Source organism: Cebus imitator, unplaced genomic scaffold (assembly GCF_001604975.1).
Source record: "Cebus imitator isolate Cc_AM_T3 unplaced genomic scaffold, Cebus_imitator-1.0 Scaffold112, whole genome shotgun sequence".
Taxonomy (NCBI): domain Eukaryota; kingdom Metazoa; phylum Chordata; class Mammalia; order Primates; family Cebidae; genus Cebus; species Cebus imitator.
Window position 1 is genome coordinate 4,055,212 of NW_016107427.1, and position 25,233 is coordinate 4,080,444.

At 47.1% G+C, this 25,233-nt stretch overlaps 1 protein-coding gene across 1 annotated transcript; it reads left to right on the plus strand.

Moving 5' to 3' along the window:
- Positions 1-1,763: 1,763 nt before the first annotated feature.
- RSPH1 (radial spoke head component 1) lies at positions 1,764-23,878 on the plus strand. Its single transcript, XM_017538597.1, has 9 exons — positions 1,764-1,970; positions 4,736-4,849; positions 4,952-5,057; positions 11,976-12,066; positions 12,630-12,765; positions 15,744-15,815; positions 18,663-18,819; positions 20,391-20,540; positions 23,489-23,878. Exons 1-9 carry the CDS (start codon positions 1,917-1,919, stop codon positions 23,539-23,541), a joined length of 933 nt encoding a protein of 310 aa, XP_017394086.1. The 5' UTR covers positions 1,764-1,916; the 3' UTR covers positions 23,542-23,878.
- The last annotated feature ends 1,355 nt before the right edge of the window (positions 23,879-25,233 follow it).

Consider the following 25,233-nt stretch of genomic DNA (forward strand, 5'->3'; position numbering starts at 1 on the left):
TACTGCTGCAGAGTCCATTCTGTTCGTCTTCTGATCTCTATTTTAACATTAATGCTGCTTAGTTGCTGTGTCTAAGCTGCAAAAGGGTATTAGTGAGGCGTGTCTGACCTCCCTTCCCGTCATGGCTGAGAGCTCAGTTTTTAGGGTTTCTGGAGCCCCCTTGGCCAAGAAGGGGTCCATTCAGTCGGCTGTAATGGGGCTTAGGAGGCTATTTTTAGTTTATACCCTGCCGTAACTCCCTTTCCTTAGGTGTACAATGGAGAAATGATAGTGAGGATTTAATAAGATAACTCATATAAAACTTTGAAAACAGTGCCCACACACAGTGTCAGAACTTAGTATTAACAGTGGTAACTGTCATTGTTACGACAAATTTGAAAGTTGAATTTCTGACATTTTTAATGTAAAAAACCAAATATTTATTTGCATATACTTGATTATGTTACCATTCTAGAGTTCTAACATTTAAAATACTTTTGGCATTTTATTATAAAAATAAGACATGCTCAATTGTAGTAACTGGGAAACTGCCAATATGTAGAGCAGAAAATAATAATCATGTGTTATCCCCAACTCCCCACTTTTCCGTGTAAGAAAAGCTGTTACATTGTGGTGTTTACAATATTTTTATTTTTGCAACTAAAAAACGACATAATTTTGGATTCTTGTGTGTTTCATGTAACTTGTGTGTTTATTCAGTAAGTGATGTATTTGGGCCTGATGATGGGTTATGATTGTAACATTTCATATTAGCCTTGAGAAGAATCTTCAGGGGATGTGTGCTCTGAAAGATCAGCAGCTTATTCACTGCGTGGATTTGCCTTCTCGTATTCTGCCAGCAAGACTAGATCCTATGGTTATTCAATCAATCCTCCCCAGCTCCTGCAGCAACAGCAAATAACACAGCTTCGCAGTCTGGTATGGTGGCAGAGCAAATGGAGGGAGATCGTGAGGGACCTTGGGCAGGCGGAGTGCGTCAGGTGAAGCAGATTGCCAAGCCTGCACATGTATGTGCCTGTGCACCTGTAATTGTGCAGATGTGTGTGAAAGTGAAGGGGAGCCAGGAGCGAGAGGAGAGGAGTGGAGATCCGCACGGGACACCTGACAGTCAGAGGCCCGAGGGTGCTGGGACTCATGTCGGGGTCTGGGAAGGATGTCAAACCCGGACGGACATCAGCGTAGGCCGCACCTGCTAAGAGGCCAGAGCTGCCTCCTTGAAAGTGAAGTTGTTTATGGACAAGAGAAGAGGCCTTGGCGGACACATCTCTGCGAGCCGCGAACCCCGAAGGGTCAGAAGAGCCTAGAAAGGTAGGTAGGGGTGTGAAGCACCCCTAGGGGGGCCTGCGAGTCCCGGGGGAGGAAGGGAGCGGGCAGTGTTCGCACTGGGCAGGGGTGAAACCCTCTCGAGAGTTGGCCTAGATGCGCTTCCTGCGCCCTTCCTCTTGAGGGCTCAGGTAGCTCCTCGTTCCGCCACAGAACAGACGACTAAAGGGATGGATTTCACGGGCCAGCGACGGCGAGGTCCAGGTTAGAGACCTGGTGGGCAGCCCGGCACGGAGGCCTCCCAGGCCCCGCCCAATCCCCGCCCCCCTCTCTCCTCGAGCAGTGATTGGCCGAGGCGGCCCCTTGTTGCTATGACGGCACCTGAATGCTGCCGCTGGCTCCACCTCGTCCTTACCGCCCCGCCCCTCCCTATTTCCGGGCGGCGATTTGTCGAGGTGCCCTTCCCGTTGCTATGACACTAGCAAAGGCTGCCACTGGCTCCTCCCCGCTGTCCGCCTCGCAGGTTCCCGCTCCCCTTTTTCTGGGCTGGGAGGTAGGCGGGGCCGGCCGTGTCTCCATGGCGACGTGGGACGCGGCAGTTGATATCCACCTGCTAGAGGAGCCGCGGCTGGGATCCAGGCTGGGACGAGACTATGTCGGACCTGGGTTCGGAGGAGTTGGATGAGGAGGGAGAGAATGATATTGGGGTGAGAGCTCCTGATGAAAAGGGGTTCCCGGGGTGCGCGGCGGCGGGGGAACCTCGAGGTTGGGTTTGGAGACTGAGGAGGCGCAGAAACCAGAGGTCTGAGTCACAGCTCCCCCGGAGGCCCCGGGAGGGCCGAGGACCACCCCAGACGTGTGGTCATGGAAGTTGATGGTGAAAGGTGAGATGCTATGACGTCTGGTTACCGCATCCCACCTCGCTCTTCCCCCACTCCCATCCCACCTCCCATTAAAGGGGAGGATTTCCCAGCAGAAGGCTTTGGGAGTTTACTCCTCCCTGTCTTAGTTTACATCAAGGCGGTTTTCTTGGATGAGCAGATCATCCCATGCTGCCATATTGCCCTTGAATAAGTCATTTCTGTAGCTGAGATGTGTTCCGCCGGCATTTAGATGCATGGAGGAAAGTTGCTTCCTGGCAGGCTCCAAGAAATGCTAAGAGGCCCTGGGATTAGGAAAGAGTTCCTGAGGATATTACCTTATAGGCGTGTCCTCACATGTGCTTTCTTCAGTTCCCTCTGAACTGACCCAGGTCGTTGGAGTTATTTCTTGGCTTAGGCGGCAGAGAGGAGAAAGGGCTGCACATCCAGCCTGTGAGCTGGGTTCTGTGTGGAACTGTTTCTACCACCCAGAGAGTAGTTCCTCCCTGCTCCAGAGGGTGACCTCTCCCTGGCTGACAGGTGGGGAACCTCAGCTACTCTGGTGTACATGCACAGTACAGAGTTGAGGTACTTTCAGAATTAACTGAAAAATCAAGCAGCTCTGCAGTAGTGCTGTCAGTGCCTGCCCAGACCTTTTTGCTAGCTCTGGGCAATCATCTCCCAGCTTCCACCTGATCTGCTACTCAAGCCAGCACCTCTGCACACTGGAATCACCTGCCCGGTATGGAGAGCCAGAAATGCCTGAAATTCGCACCAGGCCAGACAGCCAGTAGCTAGTGCAAGAAGCAGGACAAAGTCTGCAGTGTAATCGATGCCCTGAGAGTCCCTGTTGGATTATGCCAAGGCTGGGACTTCACCTGAAATGGCATCATTTCTTAGCTGCCTGCTCATTCATATCTACTTCCCTGCCCTCTTTATGGCTTTCTCCCAGGAAAGCACTTAAAAAAAACCACTTGTTCAGGGGCTGCTTCTAGGTGAACCCAACCTGCAACACTTGCACAGCAAGCTTTCTAGTTTGTCTCCTCAAATGGCCCCACTGATTTATAGCTTTTTAGTGCCTATAATTTTTAGGTTCAGATCACATTTGGAATCATTTTAAAGGATTCCTCTATTATTCTGCCACCCCAGCGGCTCAGTGTTGGGCATATTGGGAAGTCTCTTGGATGAAAAGGGGAGGCTTTGTATATTTTGATTTAAACTAACCCTGAAACAAATCTGTAAGGTCACAGATTTTTACCTTGTATTCTAGGCAGGAATTAATGGGGCAAATAGTGCTAGAAAAGGCAAGAATTGCACAAATGTTTGTTTCTGAAGTCCTCAATGGAGTGTGTCAGTGCTTGTGTTATAATAAGTCTATATGCACCCAATTCCATTTTTTAATTTTAATTTTGGTTTTTAATAAATTTTATTATGACTAAGATACATGGTGTAATGTTATGAGATACCCATGTTAAATCATTACTGGATGCTTTGACCGTTTTATTATTTATTATATCTACTCTATACTCATGTATTAGGTGCTAAGAAACATTTGTGTTATGAAGGATAGGAGAAGTAGGGAAATTGCAAGCTTTGGTCACATTTTTTATTGATTTACTTTTAAGATAGATACATAATTGAGCTGGCATAGTGGTTTATACCTATAATTCCAGCACCTTGGGAGGCCAAGGCAGGAGGATTGCTTGAATCCAGGAGTTTGAGACCAGCTAGGACAATATAGTGAGACCTTGTCTCCACACACAAAATTTTTTTTTAATTAGCTGGGCATGGTGGTATATGCCTGTAGTCCCAGCTACTCAGGAGGCTGAGGTGGGAGGATCACTTGAGCCTGTGAGGTGGAGGTTGCAGTGAGCTGAGATTGTGCCACTGCACTCCAGCCTCAGCAACAGAGTGAGACTCTGTCTCAAACAAAAACAAAATCAAAACATAGATAGATATGTAATTATTGCAGCATTGGGTCATGAATGTTTGAACCTTAAGTCTCTTGCTAGGGGTTTAAAAAAATAAGGTAAACTTAATAGACAAGGGAGCCCTGTGTATTCTTCAGTGCCTTCCTACCTGTTCCTTCCATCAGAAATTCCTTGCAGGGCAAAGGTCTCTTCAAGCCACCCCCCCCCCCCCCCACAGGGATCATTTGAGGGAAGAGTTGCTTCTCTCAGGGCATTTACCTTTTAAATCCTGGATTATGGAAGAAATCAAATGGGGAGCTATTTTTGTGGACTTGAACTGTTCTACCTGCATGTGCTATTTCAAGCATATTCCTATTAAGAACACAGCTTAGAGTATCTAGGATTCTTCACAAATTGGTTAACCTTATTTACAGTGTCAAGGATTGTCACAGTGAATTGCCAGCTCTGTGTTGGAGGGAGGGAATGAGGCTTCCACCATGGACATGTTCTGGGGTGTGACCTTGGACCAGTGCTTCATCTAGCCCAGGCGTGGTTACCTACCTCAACTGTAAGGTGGGACAATTTAGTGCTGAGGATTTAACATAGTGGGAAGATTCAAGGGTATGATATTGACAGAATGCTTAGCACATGGTTAGCGCTTAATGAATGGTCGCTGTAATTGTGTCAATTTTCATTACCCAGGAATATGAGGGGGATCGGAATGAGGCAGGCGAAAGGCATGGACATGGGAGGGCACGGCTACCCAACGGGGACACCTACGAAGGGAGCTACGAATTTGGTAAAAGACATGGCCAGGTCAGAACCTGTGACTTGACTGGATGCTTTTCTCTGTTTAATGCTCTGTTAGCAAATATTACATTCAGCAATGATATGAATGATATCATCAATGTGTTTCAGGGGAGCTACAGATTTAAAAATGGTGCTCGATATACCGGAGAATATGTTAGAAATAAAAAGCACGGTCAAGGCACTTTTATATATCCAGATGGATCCAGATATGAAGGTAAAAATCACAAAGCAGATTTTCACGTTGCAGAAGTTTTTTCTTTCTTTCTTTATGATTGAACTTGTCTGTGAATACTGACATGTATGAAAAAGTTTCAAGTGCTCCAGATTAGTCAGTCATTCAATGAACATAGATTTTGTTACCATAGTCACAGGGTTGATGCAGAAACATGAAAGGCTTGTAATTAATTAACTAACTAAAGAATCTGTAGTGGGAGATTCATTCCTATGGCCAGCACATCCGTGTCCTGGGAGCAGATAAAAGGGAGGCTGCTGGGCGGACTCAGGCGTCGGTGCTGGTGGATCCACGTCCTCATGTGCTCTGTGGCATTCATCTTCCTGAACTTGTCTCTGCAGGTTCCATTTCTGACCAACCCTGCTTCTGACGGATGTGTTCTTGCTTTAGATCGAGTGTTTCCTTCCATCAGGGCTTCCGATCTGGGAGTCACCTTGCCTGACTTTTCCTATCTGTGCCATCACTCCTTACAGGCCAATTTATGTTTGAGGAGGATTCTTTTTCCTTTATTTCCAAGATCATCCCTGCTCCTTCTTGTGCTATTGTCACCTGGTGTGACCACAACACTAGTGATATCCCAAAGCTGGGAAGGGGGACAGAGAGTGTGTTGTGAGTCTTCAGAAAGTATATACAAACTTCTACATTCTGGGCTTTTTGATTTTTCCCCAGGAAGAAGTTGTCTAGTTTTCTTCAGATTTCCAAAAAGATCTGTGACCCTAACCTTGGACTCTGGTGACAATAGGTGGGACCTTGCATAGGTGACTTCACATTTCCTTGCCTCAGCTCTCTCATCTGTAGCATGAAGATTCAATGGATGAATACAGGGAGACACCTGCAACCTTGCCTGATCCATAGTGAGCATCAGTAACGGGCTAGGTCTGTGATGTACCACGTGTGACAGCATTACTTCTTAATGAGGATGACATATTCTTATAAAGCACAAACTATAGTTGCTTGATTTGCTCCCAGATAAAATAAGAACCGGTAGGTGGTTCTTATTTTAATAGATGTCAGTGAGGATTCTGTCCAATTCAGAGACCAAGATGGATGTTGTTAATACCGTCCCTGTTAGAATTTATTTTGTTTTGCTTCATAAATCTCAGGGGGCTTGCTCTAGAAGAAGTAGCATCTGCTTTTTAAATCAACTTTAAACAAGGCCGGGCATGGTGGTTCATGCCTGTAATCCCAGCACTTTGGGAGGCTGAGGTGGGCAGATCACAAGGTTAAGAGTTCAAGACTGTCTCCATTCCAAAAAAAAAAAAAAAAAATCAACATTAAACAATTTAATTTGGGGCTTAATTTAATTCTTTCCAAATCTTTATGCACTTAATCTCATTCTTGTTACTTTTGATTTTAGCATAGATGTTGATACAATTTGAACAATACACATACACACACAAGATATTCAGAATAAGGGATTTAAGGAGTTTTGAATATGAAGGTGAAAAAGGAAAACTGTTTCTCTGACACCAAATACGTGGATTTTCCAAGCTGAGTGCTTCTCCAGGCCTCCGTGGACACCAACTGAGTTTCCAGTGATGCAACACCGTAATGACACTACCCAGAGTTAGCACAGACCCCACAGGTTAAGAGTTCAGTTTCCAAGACTGCCCCACTTCAGATGTCAACCTCAAGTAGTAGATCCCTAGGGCACCCACACTTCTATCTGACTCGGCAAGGCCTGGAAGGTTCTTGAACACAGGAGCTTCTGTCCTTATGGAGGTAGAGTGCACCACCCCCCGGCACATGATACATTTACCACCCCAGAAGCTTATCAAATTTTGCTCAAGAGTTTTTATAGAGCTTAATCTCCAGCCCCTCCCTTCTTTCTCAGAGTTGGTGGGTGGGGCTGGAGGTTCCACCCTTCCTATCACTTGGTCTTTCTGGTGCCCAGTCCCATCTGAAGGCCATCCTGGGCCTCATTTGCATAAGTTCAAAAGTTCATAAGTTCATAAGTTTGCATGGTCAAAAGAGTCTCATTTTGAATAACAAAAATATTTCTATCAGTCAGGAAATCTTAAGGGTTTTAGGAGCTCTGTGCTGGGAACCATGAATAAAGACCAATATTTCTTATTATGCCACACTAACATAGAAAGCTCGTCTGGCAACAGCTGGGATTTTTGATTCTCCAGATGGCTTTGTATCTTAAAGGGTACAAGGTAGAGTCACTACTCAGAGATGTCTTCTCTGACTAAAGCTTAAGTAAGTATCTTACTTCATTAAGGCAGTAATGGAAACTGAGATCAGAAGTTATAATATTAGTGGTAACATAGTAAGCCGATGCTCTTCCAATCACAAAATCTCAGTTAATGGATGGCTGCGTTATTCATAACAGTGTATTTTGGCTGGCTGCCATACAGTGGGCCAGAATGGTTTCGTGCAGGGTCGTGTGTTCAACATCAGGACCCTGAGGTGTAAAGCCCAGTACCCTGCCTGCCTCCCAGATGGTCAGACAAGCCCAGTTAGGGAGTCCAGGAACCAGCAGAGGCTATAGTGCTACAGGAGAGGAGCTGGGAGACAGTGCTGGGTAGCTGGTGACTTGAATACAGGCAGGAAGGCAGAAGTATTTAGGGGTGCTGGGGGATGAGATGGAGGGGCAGGAGGTACCAGAAGTTGGGGAGGCTTGGACTCCATGTACTGATTCTGAGGTTTGGGGGTGCAGGGCCAACTGCGGATGCTGAGGTTAAGAAAGAGAAAGAGCATCCCTGTTCTTTGCTGGCCTTGTTACCTGTCAAGTAGAACTCATTAAAACAAAGAAGTTTAATAATGACACTGTAGAGAAATAAGAATGATATGATAACTTGAAGCTGGGTTTTTTGGAAGCTCCCAAATGGCAGGAGCGGGAAGGAATGACCACTTGACTATTGGGATGCTTGTGGAGAAGAGAGCGTGGTGTTAAAATCAGGAAGACTTCAATTTTCATGTTAGTCTTGCTACTCACCAGCTGTGGGACCTCAGACCATGTACACAGTCCCTCTGCCTTCCAGGTTCTGCATCTGTAAAACCACATTTCAGTTATTACACATACCAAATGCTATGGCAAGTACATGGAGTATTTCCCCATAAGTGTGGGCTCCTTCTCTCCTGCATTTGGCTGATCCAGTAGTGTAGGCAGCCAACGTGGCAAGACTGTGGGCCAGCATGGCAAACCAGTGACCAACCAGAATTTGAGGTAGGAGGAGCAGTTTGGAGAGCTTCTCATTTTAAATTGTCTTCAATCCCAAGTGCCAGACACACTGCTCTCCCTTAGGAGCACCCAGCTGTACACCAACCAACCAACCAACCAGCCAGACAACCAATCAATCAACCAGCTAGGTGATTAGCCAACCAACCAACCAACCAACCAATTAACCACCCACCCAACCAATTAACTAACCAACCACCAACTAACCAACCAGCCAGCCAACCAACCAATCAATTGACCAACTAACCAACCAACCAACCAACCAGTCAGTTAACCAACTAACCAACCAACCAATTAACCAACCAGCCAACCAACCAATGAACCAACCAACCAACCAACCAACCACCCAACCAGTAACCAACCAGCCGACTACATTTCTTTTACTCCTGAAAAATGCAGCTGAAAAAACCTCAGTTGACAAGATCAAGAATGATCAGAAAGTATAGGATTGGGGTAGAAAGACTTAAAAAAAATTAACCGCAAATTTAAAGCCATAGTAATAAAGTTTGTAATTGTCATTCACTTAAGAAAGGAAACTGGACTCATGGCTGTTAGAGGCGTGTCTCAGCAGGTGGCTTTCCTCTGAGTTACCTTCTCCATTTGTGCAGGGTCCCTGTGGTGGCATTACAAAACGCTGGGCACAGTCTCTTCACAGGTTTTTAAGTAGATCAGGACTTTAAAAAATTTTGCTCACAGTCCTTATGGTGTAAAATTTAGCGTCTTTTGCAAGTTAATTGTTCTCTTTCATTTTTGAAAATTTTCTGCAAAACATGTGATATATCTTTCTTGCCATGACTCCCTGGAGACCAGCTGACATGGCCAGGAAAGGAGGGATGTGATAATTTTGTCATGATCTTTTCTTGGGAAGAAACCAGATGATGTCCCTGTTTCAGCTGAGGTCTCTGCCCCAGGGCTATGCTGGAGCCCTCATAATAGCTCACAGAAGGCCATCCTGTGCATCTCTTCCCAGCAACATGTGCAGTTTGAAATTGGCCACAGTGGGGGTATTTACGCCGCAGAAATTGGCAAATGCTACAAATGCAGGCACATCACTGCCCCCTAAGATCCAGACAGATCCCCCGAGGTATTTGCACATCCTCATGGTTACTTTAGGTTCAAGGACCTGAAGTACTTTTTACGGAATTGTCTCAATTTTGGGATCTTCATCTCTCTTGTCTGTGTCGTTCCTGTCACACATCACATCATGGGACCTGGTTCTCTTTCTTACCTGGTGGCAGTTGCCACCTTTCCTCTCTCCATGAGTTTTTGGTAAGCCTGCTCTTTTCTGAACGCCTACCCATTTTTTGGAATTGTGCCATGTAGCTCTTTGTGCTGCCTTCCCTGTCCTCGGCTGCCGCTCAGGTGCCTGCCTCCTCACCCCAGGCTGGCACGGGTGCCCCGGGGCCATGCATTGTCCTTTGTACAGCTGTTTGTTCATCTTACAAAGTGCCCAGGACACTGTAGGTGCTGAATAAATATTGGAATGATTGAGGAAATAAATATGTACAAATTACTTCTGTAGATAAATTTTGGGGTTTAGTCACATAAACAAATATTGCTTGAATAATTAACATTTTCTTAGCCTATTGGGTATTCGCTATCTTCATGTGGAAGTGGGTTCAGTTTTTGTGTAAGTCAGAAGCTTATATAAGTTTTAGGAACCCTCTTAAAGAAAAAGAAAATATAAAGTTGGTATAAAAGTGAATTTTCATTTGTAATTATAGATCAAGATAAGTTAAAAATTTAAAAATACCACAAACATCACAGAATCTAAGTAGCCCAAGTTTTAATTAATGTCTGACATATTTCTAAAATAGCTTTTGTCTACCTTTGTTAGCTAACACTCTTTGAATGCTTCTCTGTGGGTCAAGATGGCCAGGGGGAGACCTATGTTAATTCTAGCTCGATAATTCTAAGCTTGCTTGGCTCAGAGTGCACTGGAGTTTATACACTGAACTAAACTATATTATTGGTGCAGTTAATTAGAAATCAAGCGGCAACAGGGGCCTAAGGTAAAGACCATCTGAGAGCGCAGTAACACCGGAGAACACCTCGGGGTGGTTGCAGAGCAGGGAGTACTGCTCTGGTCCGCAAATGCCTTCTCAACATGGAGACTGCAAGAGGGCCTCGTAAAGAGGGCTGATGGAAAGATCTCTGAGAAGGGAGGTGACCTCTGCTCACAAGATCCAGCAGGGTCTTTGCAGATGGAAGCTGGCAACGAGGAGAAAAGCCTTGCAGGGCAGAGATCACAGAACACCTCAGGATCTGCCTAGGTTCTCGGATATGGAGTGATTTTAATTGCTCTATGTCCCCCCTTGATGCATTGGGTGTGGTCAGACTGGTGGCTTCTATCTGCTATACTTCTGAGGCACCCTGATAACAATGGGTTGTAAACTCAGGGCAGTAGTTTAGCATGTCTTAGAAGGATCTCAAGTGCTCTCCACCGGCGATTTTACCTACTCCTTTATCCTCCCTTTCCATGCCCATAACATCAATGAGATTGTGTACATAATTAAAGTGTTTGGAGCCCAGAGCTGGGGCCAATGCGGTTCCCATGCTTGCGGTGGGCCCCTGGACCCGTGCTGTAACTTCTACTCTTGTGTCTCCGTCTGTATTTCTTTTTCCCAGTCCCTCGTCACCACAGGGACTAAGGGCACACACCAATGGTGTTGGGCTGGTTCTCAACACTTCTCCATATGGCAACCCTTTTGTAATGTTTTCTATAGAAAGAATAGAAATATAATTTCTTCTTTTCTCTTTGATCAACAAATTGGTCAACATTTGCTTTTTATTATTCATAGACTCAAAATGTATCATTTAGCTTAATGATTTGGCAATAAGCATGTTTGTAAGACCTGTCACCTTTAGTAGACCTCTCTTAAGTTTCAAGATTTGAGGACGTTTTGAGTTTTCTAGTGCAGGGATTCGTGTGGTGGTTGACAACAGTGGTTTGCAGTTGTCCTCATCATGGAGCTGTACTATGAATTTTGTGACATCCTTGCCAATTTCAGTACTTCCTACCACATCTGTAAGGACTTAGCGGAAGCCTTGGAAGTGAGGAGGTGAGGGAAGAGCTCAGGCAGAGGTCTGGGTCAGCCATAGTGCGGCACCAGTGGATGGAGCTGGTGTGCAGCTGGGGTTAGGGTGGCAGGTTGGAGCCGGGTGGTTGAGTGAGTGGGAGATAGACTGAAAAGCTGGCTAGTGGGTACAGATGATCAAGCCTTGGGTTGTTGCTGGATCACTAAACATTTGCAAGGTAAATGAAGTGTGGTGTTAGGATCACTGGCAATAGGTCAGACAACTTCGGTTTGAATCCTCATCATGCCTCTGACGACCTGTGAAATGTGCTTGTCAATACATGCAGGTGGCTGCGGCCCACATCCATATACCTCACTCTACCTGTGCCCTGTGAACCCCTGACTCAGCCTTCCCTTAGCCCACTCTCCACCATGGCTCAGCACCATGCCATCTGGCACAAAAGGAAGGGGGATGGGGGATGTCAGAGTGGAAACACAGCAGCCTTAGTCAGTGCAGGTAAAAATCTCTTCTGCAGGATTTCCTGAGCAGAAGGGGCCTATGTGGGCATGGAGCCCTGAGGCTGTAGCTTCATTTGCTTCCAGCACATCTGCCTCTGCCATGGTTAACAATTTGAAGACACGGTACAGACATCAGTCCCTTCTTCTCACCCAGGCTTGCCTTTGTGTTGTTCTTCCCAGGAGAGTGGGCAAATGACCAGAGGCACGGCTTTGGTGTATACTACTACGTCAATAACGACACCTACACCGGAGAGTGGTTTGCTCATCAAAGGTTTGCTTTCTACCTTGAGTCTTACGGGATTTGCTTCTGTCACGAGAATATGATGCTTGCAGATTGTTTACACTTACTGGGGAATAGAATCAGAACAAAATCCCAGTTACCACCTCTGCCAGGAAGGTCCAATCTTTCTATGGCTCTGAGGCAAGGATGCCTTTCTGAGCAGGTGTAGACTTCAGTAACTGACACCTGTACCTCAGTTGGTGCAAAGCATGTGAGTCTTTCTCCCAAGAGCCCCAGGGAGCGGAAGGCACAGAAGAGCCACTGGGGGACCTGAGCCACAGCTCCCACTAGCTCTGCTGCTCCCTTGGGGAAAGCAGCTGGTACCCCGGAGCTTCCCTCTGTCCAGCCAGCCTGTCCTCTGTGCCTCTGGCCATGTCCTGTGCTTGGGGCACACTGAGCAGGGAGCACCTTGTGACTGCACACAGATAGAGAAGCCACATCGTTGTGAGCCTGCGTCAGCCTGGGGCCCCCACAATGTTAATGTCTGTGTTTTAAACCTGGGAGATTCTTCACGGTGCTAGAACGAAATACCATGTGCCCCTTGTCTTAACCAGGCATGGGCAAGGCACCTATTTCTACGCAGAGACGGGCAGTAAGTATGTTGGCACCTGGGTGAACGGACAGCAGGAGGGCGCGGCCGAGCTCATTCACCTGAACCACAGGTACCAGGGCAAGTTCTTGAACAAAAATGTAAGTCTGTGGGAAGTGACATTTGCCAATGACATACAAAATAATCCCCTCTTGCAGTCTGTGCAAATGTGTGACTGGAGAACACTAAAAATGCAGAGAAAACTGAGTCCCTCCTCTTCAAACGTGGGGAACAGGACAGCTGCGCCATTTTCTGAACCTCTGGTACCCACAGAGGTACTCCCTCTGGGGGGAGGGAGGGAAGCTGGCCCATTTCTCCCTGTCTGTGTACAAACTCCTGCTGTCTTTCAGTGGGGACCTGTTGCATTGTCATAACACAAGGGGCATCTGAGCGTCTTGTGTGTATTCCTTCTCATCGATAAATCAGATACAAATATCTGTTTCCTGCAATTCAGCAGGGAGGTGTTTGGGTTTTGTTTCCCCTGGTGGGGGGGCGGTGGTGTGACATCCCTGGGGAGGAAGACCCCCAGCTTCCTCCTCATGCTGCAGGCCAGCCTGCACGCTCCTGGTCATGGTGGGAGTTGAGGCTGCCAACGGCCTGGCCCTGGGTCTGGAGGCTTGCCAGTTCCAGCACCCGAGGTGGCCATTTCTGTTCGGAAAGCTCAGGGGTTCCTCTTGCCCTTCTTTAGACAGAGAAACCTGGAATAATTCAGAAGCCACTACTGGAGCAGTCGTGGTAGCTTTGATTAGGGGTTGAACAGAAACTTTCCCTGAAGCGAGAATTTGCTGAGCAAATTGATGGTGTTAGAAGTTGACAGAGGGAATGTTTAGCTGATTTAATGAAGTTTCTTCAGACTCTCTTAGAACCCAGTTTTCATTTGCATATAATTCACGCCCTAACCACAGATTTGAGTCTTCATTAAAACAGTACGTTCTCCTCACACCCATACACTGTTCACACCATTCCCAGCAAACATTCCATGGGTATTTTTGGAGGAGATGGGAAGGTGGGTGCAGAGGAAGAGAATTTGATCATGAATCTGGAAGACTCAGTCAGCTTGTCCAGCCTAGACCAGTCTGAAAAATCAGGGTAAAAATGGAGGCTTTGTTTTGCTAGTTAGTAAAAAACTTTGAATTATGCAAATAACACACAAGTACATTCCAACTGCAAAGCATTTAGACACTAAGATCCTGCCCCGCCACCCTGGGCCCAGTCCTTCCACACTGTTTCTGTGTGTCATGTAAGCACACTCTAAGACATTCATCTGACACAGAATCATTGTTTGCGGGTTTTCATTGCAGAAACAGGATTATACTGTATCAGGATACAAAAGTACACACAAAGATACATCTTTGTCATTTTGCACATTTTGGATTATGATGAAGGTTAGATAATGGAATTGCTGAACCTTTGAGGACTGGTGTTTAAAATCACAATCAGTAGTGCTGCTTTTCCTAAAAACTGGTGTCAGTGTACACTCTTCCAACAGAATGTGAGTCTCTTTATCATCTATTCTCATTGACATTGGATATTCTCAGTCTTTCATGTTGTTTTTGTTTTTTCCAACCTTAAGGGTAAAAAGTGTCATCTCACTGTTTTAATGTACACTTCCCTGATTACTAGTGAGGTCAAAAATCTGGTCCACGTTTATTGCTGGTTTGTGTTTCTTCCTCAGAAAATTCTCTGTACATGTCCTTGTGGACAAGTTATTAAAAGATACTACACAGCTTCAATAACTGAAACAGTGTGATACCAGGATACACACAGACATACACACACACACACGCACACCAATGAAACAGATTAGAAAGTCTAGAGGCAGGTCCCAGTACATAAAATCATTTCACACAATGAGGAGGTCATATTAAATTAACAAAGGAATGATGGGAGGAGTCAAGACATAGTGCTGGGAACACTTGATCATTATTTGGGAGGAAAATAATAGTTTTTCCTTCATACAGATGAATATACTTTCTAGAAGAAGTAAAGATTTAAATGTACCCAAGGAAATATAGAAAAAAAAGTAGATGAGTATTAACTTTGAAATGAGCAAAGAGAACTTGAAACAGAAATAGGAAGGAAAAACCAATAGGTTTAGCTTTATAAAAATAACTTCTTATAGATTAGAACATGCTGTAAAGAAAATCTAAGAGATGACTGTCACATGGGGAGAGGACATTTGCAACATTTCATATAGAAAGTGTTTTATCAATCAATGTGATTTAAATGGCTAAAAATCTTGAAAAAAAATTTAGCCTTACTAACAACTGAAATGAAGTGAATTAAAATTGTGAGACCCCGTTGTTATATATTAAAAAAACATGTAAAAATAGAACATTTTTACACTCCTAAAATCAAGTGTTTGCGGATCTGGAACTCTGAAGTGCAGTCGTGGGAATGAAGTGTTCAGAGCCTCATTTGATCCAAACACATACGTGCTTTTGTCCAGAAATTCTGATAATTTAAGAATGATATCAAAAGCATACATAAAGTTTTAACTCAGAGTATGTTTACTGGAGTGTTCTTTGTAAAAAAAAAAAAAAAAAAAATCAGTATCCTAAATACCAACAATAGTAACTGAGTAAAATAGCTTACAATCCATAGATGAAGTAAAATACCAGGTGACAACTGGTGTTATGAAAGAATATTTGTAAATATGGGAAGTAGTTCATGCCATATTTCTCAGCAAAAATAGAGTGTGAGTTAGTATGTGCCCTTATGATCAGATTTGTATTTAGCAATGTATACCAGAAGCAAAGTTACAAAGAATGCATAAAAATAGTAGTAGTAGTTACACTGCTAGCTAGTTCACCTATGGATACTGACTTACTAAGGTTTGCTGAAAATGAATACAGCACTTTTATAAAAAAGTGAAATGTGGTTAAAGTTTTAAAAAGTAAACAAAACAAGGCATATACTTCCCAAATTCATTAGCCGTTAGTTCATAAAAGCATTCTTTAATCCATGTTAGACTTCATCCAGTTTTGTGATTTGAGGTGGGCATGGTGGTGGTGGCATGTGTATTTTGTATTTGCTGCTGGGTGTTGACACTTAAGGATGGTTTCCTCTTTGCTCGTAGCCTGTCGGCCCTGGAAAGTATGTATTTGATGTTGGGTGTGAACAACATGGCGAATATCGTTTAGCAGACATGGTAAGTTGCAGAGCATGTATGGTTTTTATTTACATTCACAGGCAAAGGAGCTGCTCAAAAACATTGATCCTACAAGGTTGGAGATGATTCGCCTACAAGTTATGCCAACTCTTAGGAACTTTCATATTTTTGTTTTCCTCATTTGCATGTGTTGCTACAGAACTAAATTGCCAGAAGCAAACAGTATCATTTTCCAGCTATTGCAGAACTCTAGACTCTGTTGACACATACCTTTTTTGTCGCTAGAAGCTAATCCTGGCCAAAAACAATGGCTCACGCCGGTAATCCCAGCACTCTGGGAGGTTGAAGCAGGCGGCTGGATTTTGGTTTTTGTTGTCACGTCCCTCATCAACCCCTTGGCATCACCCAGAGGCCCTGCTTTAAACTGACTCCTCGTCACCTTGGGGTCAGCTGTGAGGCTAGGGAAAGCCACCCTTGGACAGGAGGTAGAAGCCACCCTATGGGTGGCTTGGAAGGCTGCGGGAGATCCTAGCTTTCCCTAGTCATCTGCTTCTAACAAAACATAGAGGAGTTTGACATATTGCCGTCCACTGCATTTGTGTGTGTGTGTAACCACCTATATACATAGTCAGAAGCTTAAGAAAGACAGCTGACTTTAGGATTCATTTGCGGCAGGGATGTGTTTAGTGTTTTGCTGGGATTTCCTTGGGTTGGACACCTCTCACCTGTTTCGTGAAGGAACCTATTGGTTAAATGGATATTTTGTCAGCGCTAGTAATAACTGTTTAGGTTTACTGGTGATTGAGCAAGTTTTTAAATTTTTTTAGTGATCAAAATAAAGCCCATCTTATTAAGTGCTTTGCAGCTTTAGACTCTCCTGGAAAAAGTTACTAGAAGTCAATATTTCAGGATGCTGAGCAGAAGGTAGGAAGAGCATCGGTAACATCTAAGGGAGCAAATACTGATGTAATCCCCAGGTCCTATGGCTGTTCAGGAAAAACCACCCAGGAAATAATGCAATGACAACCTGAGGGCTTTGTCACAGGCCACCCACTGTGCTTTGGGGATTCATTAGGACTGTGGCGAAACAGAAAAGCCTCAGTGTTCTCTTGCCCCACCCAGTGAGGGGAATGTATTCCCTCTAGAGTAGGGCTTGCTAAACTGCAGCCTGTGGCTCACCACCTGTCTCTTTTTCAATCCTGGTTTTAGATGTACTTTTATAGAATATGAAAGTTGCCAGTTTAAAGCATGCTTTCAGTGGCATTCAGTACATTCACAGTGTTGTGCAACCATGAGAACTATGCGTTTCTGGAACGTGTTCGTTCTTCCAGACAGAAACTCTGGACCTGTTAAGCAACAACTCCCTTTTCGATCTCCCGCGGCCCCTGATAACCTTTAATCTACTTTCCTTCTCTATGAATTTGCCTATTCTAGATGTTGCATAGAAATGAATTCATTCTGTATTTGTCCTTTTGTGCTTGGCTTCTTTCATTCAGCATGATGTTTTCAAGTTTCTTTTGTTTTCAAGGTTCTTGCTTATCCATTCGACTGTTGGTGGACCACTGAGTTGCTTCCACATGTTAGCTATTATGAATAATGCTGCAGCAGACATTGGTGTACAAGCATCTGTTCGAATCTCTGTTTTCAGTTTGTTTGGTTATATCGCGAGGAGTGGAATGGTGACGCTGTTTAGCTTTTCGAAGAACTGCCAGATGTTTTCTGCAGTAGCGGCATCCTTTTTCATTCCCACCAGCAAAGTAAGAGGGTTCTCCCTCTTGGTTTTATATATAAAGTTGAGTGCGGTTCCCAAACTAGCCCTGTCTGCTTCACCTGGGAATCCGTTAGAAATGCAGCTTCTTGGATGCTATCCCAGACCTGCTGAATCCCAGACTCTGGGGGTGGGGCTAGCAATCTGTCCTTTACTGTTTTCTGGGCGATTCTGATCCAAGTCAAGTTTGAGGACCCTGTCCTGCAGCATTGGTGTCACCCTTCCTGGGTGGCCACACTTGAACACTTTGAGACCAAAATAGAATCATTGATTTCCCAGTGACTCAGTGGAACAGGCAGATGTCTGCTCCTCTTTGTCATCAGTATTGTCACCTATGTGGTGGCGAAGTGTTCCATATTCACAGTGTTGATGCTCAGATCTTTGGAATTTTGTGATAGTCACAAAACTGAGAAGTAGGCAAATATGCCTGGCAAAGTTGGCACATGGGGGCTCCTCACCATTGATGGAACTGTGCATTTTTTATTACAAAGGGTTCCACATTCAGACTTGATGAACTCTCATTCTGCTTTCCTGGAATTTAATTTTTTCCCCATAATCCTTCACACTAGAGCTCTCATGTTTATGCAAATCCATATCATTCTATGGACCTCTTAGGAACTTCCTAGGCCTTGTCTAAAGAAACATACGGATCTTTCTTATATTATTTATATAAAGAATAATATAAATAATTATGTTTTTACTAAGCTCAATAAAAATATAATTATGTAACATAAGAAATTTTTGTATTAGAGTTGGAAAATGTGGCCGAACAATTGAAAAGACCACTTAATCCTGGCCATTGAGTTCTGACCACATAGTCTGGCCATGTCTTAGCTATTGCAGGTACTGGGACATGGTCATCCGAAAATTTCTGTGGCATCCATTATAAAGCTCGGGCCCAGCATTGCTCTGTAGAGCTCATTTCTCAACCCTGGCCCTTTCAAGGTCCGTTCTCAACCCTTAGGTTATACTACGGAGCGCCGGAACTGGTCTGATTCCTGAGTGATGTCCCTAAAAAGGCTCAAACACAAGTCAAAACCTGTCCTTCCTCCCTCACTTTTAATATTCCAGACCAAGATTACACAAATGGTGAATTTACATTTTTGTACTTAAAATAGGAAAGAGGAGAAGAGGAAGAGGAGGAAGAGCTATTAGCAACAGTTGTTCCAAAATGGAAAGCTACCAAGATCACGGAATTGGCCCTGTGGACACCAGCCCTCCCCAAGGAGCCAACCTCTACAGATGGACCCGGCCAAGAGGGTCCAGGAGCTGAGGGTGTGGGGCAACCCTGGGGCTGTGGGGCAGAGGCTGTGGGGCACCTTCAGGCTGTGTGACTGAGGACATGGTGGGGCACCTTTGGCCCAGGGGACAGAGGGTGTGGGATACCCCTGAGCTGTGGGATGGAGGGTGTGGGTGCCCCTGGGCTGTGGGATGGAGGGTGTGGGGTGCCCCTGGGCTGTGGGATGGAGGGTGTGGGGTGCCCCTGAGCCGTGGGATGGAGGGTGTGGATGCCCCTGGGCCATGGGATGGAGGGTGTGGGGTGCCCCTGGGCCGTGGGATGGAGGGTGGGGATGCCCCTGGGCTGTGGGATGGAGGGTGTGGGGTGCCCCCGGCTGTGGGATGGAGGGTGTGGGATGCCCCCGGCTGTGGATGGAGGGTGTGGGGTGCCCCCGGCTGTGGGATGGAGGGTGTGGGGTGCCCCCGGCTGTGGGATGGAGGGTGTGGATGCCCCTGGGCTGTAGGATGGAGAGTGTGGATGTCCCTGGGCTGTGGGATGGAGGCTGTGGGGTGCCCCCGGCCGTGGGATGGAGGGTGTGGGGTGCCCCCAGCTGTGGATAGAGAGTGTGGGGTGCCTCGGGCTGTGGGATGGAGGGTGTGGGGTGCCCCTAGCTGTGGGATGGAGAGTATGGGGTGCCCCGGCTGTGGGATGGAGGGTGTGGGGTGCCTCTGGGCTGTGGGGTGGAGGGTGTGGAGCACCTGTGGGCTGTGGGAGTCATGGTTTCCTGTTTTCAGGCCAGATGTGATTGCAGTCTCTGGAAATCAGATGCTGGATCAGTTCAGTGTACAGGATATTATTAGGGAGAGGCTTTGGGATTAAAGCACACTCCTGGGGAGCAGAGGGGAGAGGAAAGACACAGGACTGATTGGACAGAGGCAGAGGCATGCCCACCACAGCCTTGCTTCATTCCACCGGGAGCACTGTGACGTCCGGGGGGGTCCTTTATCCCCTCACCTGGGTCAGTGAGTGAAGGCGTCTGGCACGGAGAGTGGCTGGGACAGTCCTTTCTTGAAGAAGGGTCTGCATCACATCTCCATGTCCAACCCAGTGGTCCTCCTGGAAATCCTTAATGTGCTGGGGAAAGTTGAAGGTGGCTGTGCTGGGTGAGATCCCTTCCATGGTAACTGGCAGAAAGCCAACTCTGGCCTCTGTGAAGAATACTCATGCTGCTAAGAATGCCTTGGCTCATGTGCCTGGGAAGCTCAGGGATAGACACAGCCCCCCGCATGGCCGGGCAGCGTCTGCCCTGTGTCCTGGCAATCCTCTGCGCTGGCTGCCCTGGACGGCACTCTCAGGAATCCCAGGAGACAGAGGGCTTCTCTTTCTCAGTATTCTCATCAAGACCCTCAGGAGTTAAAGTGATCAGACCACCTGCTCCCATCCCCGAGCCCCTGACTGCAGTGGGGCCTGGGCTGGGCTGCATGGACGTTGAGATGGGGACCGAGAGTTGCTGCCAGCAGTAGGGGGAGGGCGAGGGCATGGCAGCCCTGGGGACAGCTGCCCTGCACAGCTCTGCAGGCTCTGGTGTTCCCAAGAACTCTGTCTTTTGACCTTTGTTTTATCTCAGGTGCAGGAGAACCCGGGGAGGAGGCCCAGGCTCTGCTGGAGGGCTTCGAGGGTGAGATGGAAATGAGGCCTGGAGATGAAGATGCAGACGTCCTCAGAGAGGAGGGCCGGGAGTATGACCAGGACGAGTTCCACTACGACATGGAAGAGGGTGAGGTCCTTGCGCTGCGAGGTGGGGCAAGGGCCAGCACACAGGGGCACAGGCAATGGGATTCCCCTTCCCTCTACCAAGGCCTGCCTTCAGCTGGGCCCCAGGGACTCGGGGAAGGCTTAGGGGGCCCCTGTGAGTGCTCACTGGAGCCGTGGCAGAATGTTACTCCTGCGCAAGTCCTCTTGCAAGCCTGGCTGCAGTGGGAACAGCCTGGGGCCGCGGCGGTGCCCGTGCTCACTGTCATGGGAGGACAGGCCCCAGGCTGGGGAGCCTCATCAGACATGCAGAACCTGGCCTTCTTTTCTTGCATGATTTTTTTTTTTTTTTAAATGGGAGTCTCACTCTGTCACCCAGGCTGGAGTGCAGTGGTGCGATCTCGGCTCACTGTAACTTCCACTTCTCTGGTTCAAGCAATTCCCCTGCCTCAGCCCCCTGAGTAGCTGGGATCATAGGTGTATGCCACCACACCTGGCGAATTTGTAATTTTAGTAGAGGTGGGGTTTCACCGTGTTGGCCAGACTGGTCTCAAACTCCGGACCTCAGGCGATCTGCTGGCCTCGGCCTCGCAAAGTGCTGGGTCTTGCGTGATTTTTAGCAGGGCTGACTCACAGGAGTATGGTTAAAGGCTGTGGTGTTCGGAACTAGCTCTTTTTAAGTGGGTTTGGATGTAATATTATCTAGAAACCTCTACCTTGCCAGGTCACAGGGCAGGGATTTGACATCAGTTCTGACTGATTGAAGCTTCAGGTTCTTTAAAAATCCTTCCCCAAGTGCTTGTGGACACTTCCAGAAAGCCCGGAGGGAGGACTCTCTTCTCTTAATGCACTTTTCACATGAGACAGAAAGTGGGTGTCATGGTTGTGAGGGAAAGGGTCATCTGGGAATAGCCTGGGCACGGTGGCTCCAGGAGCCAGTCTGCAGTCCCTCCTATTCCACTTAATGTGCCTCTGTTGCAAATTAAGAATATACTTCCCATTCCTTTGACAATAATACCTGAAGTAATTAAATCACAAAGCAGTTTTCTCTTAGATGCTCTAAACACACATAGTTAGACCTCCGTGGTCTGCAGTTCCCCTGGGTGCTGTAGTGATGCCCCCAGCAATGCAGTGCTGAGGTCGAGCATGGGTGGGGTGGAAATCTGGCTTTACAAGTGAGCATCGTCTCTGCTTCTCTGATTTGTGCAGGGTGGATAGAGTGAGCCCTGGTGGGTAGGGGGTCCATAGGATTCTGCCAGGACCGAGCGGCTAGAGTGTGCACGGTGTTAGAACAGCACCCAGCTGTGCTCACAGAGGACTGACCTCAGTCGCTGTGGAGCGCGGCTGGGGGAGACACTGGGTTTGATAGGCGGTGTGGAGGTGAGGGGCTGTGCTTTCACCCTCCAGCACCTAATGGGAAGCTGGCATAGAGCAATCAGCGAGTTCCCTGCAGTGACAGGGACATGGTATCATGTACCCAGGAGAGGTGACGACTTACCTGGGGCAGGATCAGGAAGCTCTGGGTTAGCTGGGAGGGAGGTGGCAAGGAATGGGTGAAACCAGGAAGGAAATTCCAGTCAGAGAAGAGTCTGACAGCAGAAGGGTGTCGGGGTGGGGAGGTGGTCCCTTTCCCTGGGGACCTGATGTCCTTTGAACTTGGTCCTGAGCCTGGTGGGGGCCTCTGGGGACATAGGGAGTGCCTGTATCAGGCTTTCCCTCTGAGCTTCTCTGGGGCAACGAGGATGGGTGCCTTGGAGCCAGGCAAGGCAGGAGGCCCCAGAAACCTTGCTGGAGGAGATAAGGAGGGGTGGAGGAGGAAGAGTCATGAAGACTGACCGGGAGAGACAGGGCCAGTGGAGACTGCCTGGTACCAGCAGATGCCTGAGACTGCGGTTCATGCACCAGCCTGGGACAGAAGGAGCACCCCCTTAACTCAGTGGCTTTGGGGCTCCAGGGGACATTTGGCAATGTCTGGAGACTTGTGACGCTGTGAGGGAATGCTGCTGGCATCTTCCTGAGTGGAGGCTGGGGATGGTGCTGAATCCCTGCAGGGCACAGGACCCCAGCAAAGGGTCACCCAGGCCACAGTGTCAGGAGGGCCTAAGGGAAAATGGAAAAAAACATACAAAATGGTTTAGTTGGCAGAACATCTATCCAAATAATACAAATTCAAGATGTATTCATCACGAATCCCATATTACATTGGAGATTTACCCTCCTCATTTCTTCTTTAATATACCCAACAGTGAAAGTTACAGTTTTATTAATAATAAAAAATAACTTTATCTTTCACAAAACATGTAAATATAAAATCTTATGAGAATGTAGCAAATTTCTGCCTTTTTTTTTTAATTGACAGAGTCTCGCTCTGTCGCCCAGGCTGGAGTACAATGGCAGGACCTCGGTTCACTGAAGCCTCCACCACCAGGTTCAAGTGCTTCTCCTGCCTCAGCCTCCCTTGTAGCTGGGATTACAGGCATGTACCACCATGCCCAGCTAATTTTTGTATTTTTAGTAGGGACGGGGTCTCACCATGTTGGCCAGGCTGGTCTCGAACTCCTGACCTCAAGTGACCTGCTCTCCTCAGGCTCCCAAAGTGCTGAGATTACAGGCATGAGCCACTGCTCCCAGCCTGTAATCTTTTAATTAATATAACAGCCAAGAAATTACATGTTTTATCCACAAAGGTGGCAGTTTTGGACAGGTGTGCAGGCATAAGAGAATTACTGATTTTTCATGGATAGTCTTGTCTTAGCATTTACTCTGAGTACGTCTTTTGCTTACTTTATTTCTGGTACCAAAAGAAAAACTGTTGAAGTGCATATGAGGTAAAATGTAACATTTCATTTTTGACCAATGAGTGCTTAATTGTTATAATAACCATTTTTTGCAGAAGATCTTTTAGTGAATAAAGACTTTAAAAACAGAACAAAGTAAATATGAAATACAGTCATGTTGCTCTTTTCTTTTCAGGAAACATCAATTTTGAAGAAGAAGAAACTAGGCAATCAGACCTCCAGGACTAAAATGAAGTGAACTGAGAGGCACTCGTGTCATAAGAATGCTCTGTCATCAGTGGCGTTGGGCTGCGCATATCCAGTCCCAGCTACTCGGGAGGCTGGGGCAGGAGGACGGCTTGAGCCCGGGAGGTTGCAGGTGCAGACAGTCGAGATCAAGCCGCCGCACTCCTGCCTGGGCAACAGGGCGAGACCCTGTCTCAGAAAATAAGCGAAAACAAAATGCTTCTGTCGGTTGGCTAGTTAATAATCTTTATTAGAGAATTTTTAGTCTTTCTTTCTCAGCTGTGTGTTAAGTTGGTTTACAATTGCAAACAAATCTCTTTATTATCCTTTCTTTCTGAAATAGCCTCTGCTTCAACTTCTGTGACCTGAAGGTTACAGGGCGGTTTTGCCATGGTTTTTTATTGGTGTCTTCCCCTTGGATAAAGAAAACTGTAACTCTGTGGGAAATGGTGAGTGGAAGTCTGGCTTCTGGCTGACTTCTGACTTCCGGCTGAACTGGGAGAGTAATTCTGTACCCAAACCTCTCACTCAGATTTCCTGCCAGGGAGCGAGGAAGCGCTTAGAACATGAGGATTGCTGTGTGCAGCGCTCCTCAAATGCAGTGTGATGGGTAGACGGCTGGCTTGGGTGGGAGACCCCCGCTTCCCCGCAGGCTCCTTCCCCTCCTTCACCTCTCCATGTGGAGCCAGGCCCACTGCGGGGCCCTGCAGGTGGCTGGGGAGGAGGGCCGCCCGCAGGCCAGGCTTTGGCCTGCTTGCATGCGCTTCAGTTTCTTAGTGCGCTGGAGGCTGCCACCTGCACCTCGTCCATGTTTCTTGCGGGACTGTCTCAGACTCTGCCTCTCCTTTCTCTCCTCAGCGCCAGGCAGGCCCCCTAGTTCCTGGGCAGGTAAGTGAGGACCTCCCGGGTAGCCCGACTCCCCATCCCCCAGTGCTCTGCTTCACTCACCCTCCCTCCCCTGAATTACTTAGAGCGCAAGTGTCTTTTGGTTCACCCCAAAATGTCCTTTAGAGTTGGTTTAACGAATGTCAAGATGTTTGCAGTTCACCCCAGACATCATCAGTCCCCCCCAAAATGTCCTTTAGCGACATAACCTGGGGGCACTGTCTCTAAACACGGGGTCTGTGGAGACAAAAGTGGCTCCCTGTTGGATGCTTACCCACCATGTTGATGTCTGACCAGCCCCAGTCCTGTGAAAGCCTCCTGGTTACCACTTTATCTACCATCTCTAGTGTAAGAAAGTGTCAACCTTGACAATACCGCACAAATTAGAGGCAACAGTGCACATGGCACTCTTGCTGTCCTGGAGAGTTGCCTTTGTTTTGCTAGAGCATGCATGCCCTTGCCCTGTGGTATATAAGCCCTGCCGGAGTGTGTATGCCCTTGCCCTGTGGTATATACGTCCCGGGTCTGGGGAGTCACAGTGCAGAAACCCACCTGTCTTGTGGCCGCCCAGGGCCACGCTTCTGTGTGTAAGCTCCCCGACACATCAACCAATACCGACAAACTGGGTTTGTGTGCCTTCTCCTTTGATTTCTCAGCTCCTTCGGCATTTGGGGGCTGCTTTGCATACACAGTGCTTTCATGGAACAGGCCCTCTTTAAGACAAAGAACACAAGCTGGGTGTGTTGGCGTGAGCCTTTAGTCCCATTTACACGAGAGGCTGCAACTAGGGGTCCGTCTGAGCCCAGGAGT

Bases quoted from the DNA above. Each gene is read 5' to 3' on its own strand.
- RSPH1 (XM_017538597.1), top strand. From the start codon at position 1,917: ATGTCGGACCTGGGTTCGGAGGAGTTGGATGAGGAGGGAGAGAATGAT. The intron at 1,971-4,735 runs GTGAGAGCTCCT...TTCATTACCCAG, and splicing joins AGGGAGAGAATGATATTGGG to GAATATGAGGGGGATCGGAA. The intron at 20,541-23,488 runs GTGAGGTCCTTG...TTTTCTTTTCAG, and splicing joins CCACTACGACATGGAAGAGG to GAAACATCAATTTTGAAGAA.